The 5,787-nt window shown below is 37.1% G+C and overlaps 1 protein-coding gene across 1 annotated transcript; it reads left to right on the top strand.

Moving 5' to 3' along the window:
* The first annotated feature begins 1,046 nt into the window (after positions 1–1,046).
* Positions 1,047–5,009, top strand: LOC122971989 (stonustoxin subunit beta-like). Its single transcript, XM_044338775.1, has 3 exons — positions 1,047–1,137; positions 2,515–3,987; positions 4,432–5,009. The coding sequence occupies exons 1-3, from the start codon at positions 1,047–1,049 to the stop codon at positions 4,980–4,982; spliced, it is 2,115 nt and encodes a 704-aa protein (XP_044194710.1). The 3' UTR covers positions 4,983–5,009.
* The last annotated feature ends 778 nt before the right edge of the window (positions 5,010–5,787 follow it).

Raw genomic sequence — 5,787 nt, 5'->3', positions numbered from 1 at the left:
TTTCTTCTTGTCCTGTGACAAACATGGAGAGAAAAACATTCTTTTATAAGAGAGGTCCACAAGCCAAAACCTTCCTGGAAACCACAGTCTTGATTTCCTTCATTTTGTAACAGGACAAGTTATAGAAGTTATAGAAAACCAATATTACTATGGTTAAATAATGGTAACGATCAACATAGTATAAAACCATTTGTCTTAGAGTTTACTGAAGTACTCAAGTTGCATAGGTTGTGAACATTTTCATGTGAACATATAGTAATTTAGCCATCAAAAGATGATGGAATATTTATGGATTTTAGTATTTGGTTTGATCATTTCAAATTCAAAAACATAAGCATAGTGATGAAATTAAAGTTCACAAAAAGATGGTTTATAATCATTTTGCAAAAGAATAAACCAAGAAAAAGCTAAAAAGATAAACAAACTTACACAACACTGAAACTTTTGTTACAATTGAAAATAAACAACAGTTGTAAAAATGATGTTGTGATTGGGCTAAATTCTTGCAATATCATTTATTTAAAAACTTCCTGATTATTTTTGACTGATATCAGACATTTGATCACTTATAAAGGAGTATCTTGTTCAGTTTTGTGTGAAGAGCTACATATCTTTCTTCAGACTTTTCTGATCTGTATGTGAGATAACAGGACAAACTGCAACATAATTAAAATAAGATTGCAGTCATATCAGGAGGCGTGTCAGGGGGAGGAATCAGTAGGAGAGAGAACAGGATAAAAGTAACTTCACAGTATCACAGACAGTCAGACTGGAAGCTCCAGTTAGAAGTCAAGAAGACTCTGATCTACACAACTACACCAGGTAAGGACAAACAGGGTGGAAATATTTCTTTCTTTATATTTTCACTTGGAAATATTTCCAAGACCGATAAGCTGTCTGCTGGTCTCTTTCTTGTTTTTGCCCTCTCTGTCTATGTCACGCTGGAGAGTTGTCTACCTGTATGACACTAACTTCAGATAATTTAATCAAATATTGAAGGTTGTGTGTGTTTGCTTTGATCTATGTTCACCAACAGGTTCGAAAACATGTCTTCAGATACCATGACAGTAGCTGCACTGGGTCGACCCTTCACCATAGGGATGCTCTATGATGCTCGGCAGGATACACTAATCCCAGGTAAAACTTGATGTAGACAACATTGGAATAATAGAATTACTTACTCTGCCTGTCTGAGATTAGCTGACAAGAATTTCAAATGATCTTACGGGACAGAAAAGCTAAATTTATTAAGCCTCCTGTTGTCCTCGGGTCAATTTTGATTATGTGTTGTCATCAAAAAAAATTGAAATGGTTTCAAAACAGTATCCTGATTAAGAAATTATGAATTATTTTAACTATAGTTGAGATCAGAGGAAAATATGTTGACGGATTATGGCAGACTGGTATATGTAAAAGTTTAGTCAGGATACTGTTTTAAAACCATTTCAATTTTTTTGATGACAGCATATAATGACACCTGTTGTCCTCCCAAGTCAAAATCGACACAATGACAACAGGAGGGTTAACCAGACTAAAGGTTTGATTTCAGTGCTGCCCACAAGAAAAGGAATGGATTCCCATCTCCCCAAAAATTCAAGGCACAGTAAATTCCTTTCCTTTTTCAAATGCTTGGACACGACAGAAAAAATAGATGTTTTTACTCTCCAAAGGTAACAGTTTGGAGCCACAGTAACATAAATGTCCCAACAGCTCTGATGAAGCTCAGGACTCAGGCATGCTAACATTTGAAGTTCACATTCGAGCAGACAGACAAACTGATTAATCTATTTGTTACACTTGTGCTCTTGTATTTTTGGACATCAACCTCCACAGTCTTTAAATGTCAAGTATCTTGCTACATATTTCACACCTTACCAGCATGAAGAGAAAACAAAAGCTTGATCCTAACTTTTTAGATTTGAATTGAGGTTGTTGAAATTTCAGTATATTTTTTGAAATTGTGAACCCTAACAAGTGTGCTCAAAAATTGAGTTTTTGAAAGTTGAAAATTTCAGGAGAATTCAAACCAGATAGATGATTTTCAAAGTGAAATATTTTAGTATGATGAATTCACAGGAAAAACTCGACAAAGTCATGCACACAACAAGCCCACAAACACATAAAAGTTTGACTCACTTAAATGACTGCAGCGGTGTCTCAGTCTCAGTAAAACACAATGCGTTTACTTTGAAAATCCTCGGGGTGCAGCTATGTCACTGTCAAGCTTGTGGGTGAAACTTCCAGGTAACAACAAAAAAATCAATGCAAAATTGATAAAGAAAATTTCCACACACAATCCAATCACCTCTTTTAATTCCTAATTTCCCTTTATAAACACATAGAAAAAAATCAGATAACAGGTCATTTTTTTGTTTTCCGGTTTTTATTATCAGAACAAAAAGTGTAAAACATTTCAAATCCTCTTTCTTGAAAGTTCCACAATAGCTCTACATGTGGCTGAATGTTTACAAAATGTGTTTTGATGCTTTAATACATGATGTTTAATTTCTGTAGGTTTCACCTTGTGGGATACGACAACTCTACAAGAGAGCACAACTGAAACCTCTCACCATAGTAGTGAGTTTCACATTATGACATCTGACTCCATAGAATCCAAGTCTTCTCTGCTGTCTGTTGATGCTTCCCTGAAGGCCAGTTTCCTGGGTGGATTGATTGAAGTTGGAGGATCTGCCAAATACCTGAACGATCAGAAGAAATTCAAGAATCAGAGCAGAGTGACACTTCAGTACAAAGCTACCACCAACTTCAAACGGTTGTCATTGACTCCTCATGATACCAAGAACACGCAACAAACAGATGTTATTGCGAAGAGCTCGGCAACACATGTAGTCACTGGCATCCTTTATGGAGCTAATGCTTTCTTTGTATTTGACAGTGAGAAGTTAGATGCTAGCAGCATTCAGAACATCCAGGGCAGCATGAAAGCTGTGATAACGAAGATTCCATTATTGGATATTGGGGGGAAAGTTGACATCAAGCTTACTGATGAAGAAAAAGACCTGACAAACAAATTCTCCTGCAAATTCTACGGGGACTTCATTCTTGAAAGCAATCCTGCAACATTTGAAGAGGCAGTGAAGACCTATGTAGAGCTTCCAAAGCTACTGGGAGAAAATGGAGAACATGCTGCTCCACTGAAGGTCTGGCTGATGCCGTTGAAGAAGTTGGATTCCAAAGATGCTGAGCTGGTGAGTGGGATCAGTGTTGGACTAGTGAGGAAAGCTGAAGATGCTCTAGAAGGTATTAGGGAGATAGAAATGAGATGCAATGATTCCTTGGCAGACAAAGTGTCAGAGGATTTTCCAGAGATTCATGAAACTCTGAGCAGATTCCAAAAACTGTGTAATGATTACACATCTGTGCTCCGACAGGACATGAAGAAGACATTTCCCTCCATCCGTGAAGGCAAAGAAGATGAGAGCTCATTAGAAAAACTCTTCGATGACAGAGACAAGTCACCATTCAGTCAGGACAAACTAAGCAAGTGGATGGATCACAAGGAGAGAGAAATCACTGTCATTAGGTCCTGTGTTGACATGATGGAGGGAACAAACACAAAGATCGTCAAAAATCCGTCAGAGTTGGATAGAGAGGTTTTTGATCCAGAAGTAAAGAATGCACTGTGCTTTGTTTTCACCTCTGTGGAAAGTGTTGATCCCTGCCTTGATGCGATGACCAAGTACTTGGATTCATCTAAATTAAAATGTACCAATGCAGAACACTGGTATTTCGCAGAGGAAGTGTTGACCAAAATGAGAGAAAAAGCCAAAGCTTTCCATGACCTTGCCAAACCTCTCAAGGACAGCAGCAGTGTCCGTTTCCTTGTAACAGCCACAGCAAATGAGAAATACAAAGGAGCAACCATCCATCATTACAAGGAGGGCAAACTGGTCACTGATGATTTTTCAAAGCCTGATGTCCCTCTTGATGTGACGACTATCACAGACAAAAGTGCTTTAATGTGGTGTAAGTCATTTTTCATGCATTTATTTTTAATTTCGGATATCAAATATTTTATATTTATTTATATAAAATACTGTTGTGTTCCATTTAAGATATTTTCATAATTATCTATGCTGTAGCTACAGCCATACATTTTCCCATATATGAAGTGGTGAAAACAGAAGTAAACCACATATTTATATGTACACACTAGCGTTCAAATGTTGGGAATCACTCATAAGTTTAAATGTTTTCAATAGATATTGATGCTTTTTATTCAACAAGGTGACATTAAATTGATTTGAATATATAGCCAACACATTGCTAATGTTGCAAATAGCTATTATACTATAACCATAATGGAGGACAAGGTATTAACACCATTATTATGAGTGCATGCTTTTCTAAACTGCAGTGAATGGTGATGACGATGACTTATAACAGATTGTGTTTTAATCTCTCCATCAGATGCCTGTGATCTCTCCCTGGACCCAAACACAGTAAACTACAACCTTATTCTTTCTGATAACAACAAGAAGGTGACACTTGGAGCAAAGCAGGGATATCCTGATCACCCAGAGAGGTTTGAGAGTATCCGTCAGGTGTTGTGCAGAGAGGGCCTGATTGGGCGCCATTACTGGGAGGTAGAGTGGAGCTGTGGTTATAATGACGACCATGCTGTAGGTGTCATATACAAACAAATTGACAGGAAAGGACACGATTCCCGGTGTTACGTAGGACGTAATGATGACTCATGGTGTTTTGGTGTAAATTCTATCAAACCAGAGCTCTTTGCGGAACACATTGATGAGTGGTGGTCTCACCCTGTTCCCTGTAGTGGCTGCAAACGAGTTGGAGTGTATCTGGACTGGCCTGCTGGCACTCTGTCCTTCTACAATGTCTCCTCTAGCACACTGAGTCACCTCCACACCTTCAACGCTCGGTTCAAAGAGCCTGTTTATCCAGGCTGCTACATTATGAGCGAATCCGGCTCTGTGTTCTTTTGCCCAGTTGAGTAAGAACAGTGACAGAGTGATGAAATGAGTGTTGATCTGTCTTTAAACTGACAACCAGTGGTGGAGTGTAATTAAATACATTTAGGTAAGTGCTTTGTACTTGTACTTGTATTTTCTTTGTACTTCTACTCCACTATTTTTCAGAGAGAGATATTATACTTTTTACTCCCCCACATTTAGTTACATCTATTGAATAGTCACTAGCTACTTTTTACTTTCTTCTATATGTAAAATGTGATCAGTTTATAAAATATGCATTGCTATTGAAAAGACTCATCAACAGTAACTCAAGTGTCTCTTCTTTAATTTAGAAATCGCTCTTTTTTTGTTCTCTGTAACTGAGGACATTAGTGGTGAATGGTCACAAAGTTTTGTCTGTGGAAAGGTCCGCAGTTATTAAGTAACATGACTTTTTTTTGCTGTTACCTTATTAAAACTTAACATTAACTACAGCAATTATTCAAGCCATCTAGGCTTGAATATTTGCATTTAAACCTTTTTTTAATCTTGAAGTCATCTGATAATACTATAATGGTGTGTGAATATTCTTTATGTTTCCAAGTTGACCTTTTCTTTGTCTGTGTAGTAGCTGCATGGTATATAACATTAGGTCACCACAATGGCTTCTACAGAATATACTATATAATCTGATTATGTTTTAGAGAAACATGCATGTGGTTTAACTGTCTTCTAATTCTCCTAATTTTATTAATGTAAAACTTACGTGAGGACAAGTATGAGGATATTGCTACATTACACAATTATTAGCTCATGCAAAGCACTTACTTAGGTATCTGCTAATATATAA

Source organism: Thunnus albacares, chromosome 20 (genome assembly GCF_914725855.1).
Source record: "Thunnus albacares chromosome 20, fThuAlb1.1, whole genome shotgun sequence".
Lineage (NCBI taxonomy): Eukaryota > Metazoa > Chordata > Actinopteri > Scombriformes > Scombridae > Thunnus > Thunnus albacares.
The sequence above is the reverse complement of the archived record's forward strand: the minus strand, read 5'-3'. Positions and strand labels throughout refer to the sequence as shown.

What these genes read in the sequence shown, in the direction of transcription:
- LOC122971989 (XM_044338775.1), top strand. Translation starts at nt 1,047, where the DNA reads ATGTCTTCAGATACCATGACAGTAGCTGCACTGGGTCGACCCTTCACC. An exon ending in GCAGGATACACTAATCCCAG is followed by an intron (nt 1,138 to 2,514) that starts GTAAAACTTGAT and finishes TAATTTCTGTAG; the next exon opens with GTTTCACCTTGTGGGATACG. An exon ending in CAAAAGTGCTTTAATGTGGT is followed by an intron (nt 3,988 to 4,431) that starts GTAAGTCATTTT and finishes TCTCTCCATCAG; the next exon opens with ATGCCTGTGATCTCTCCCTG.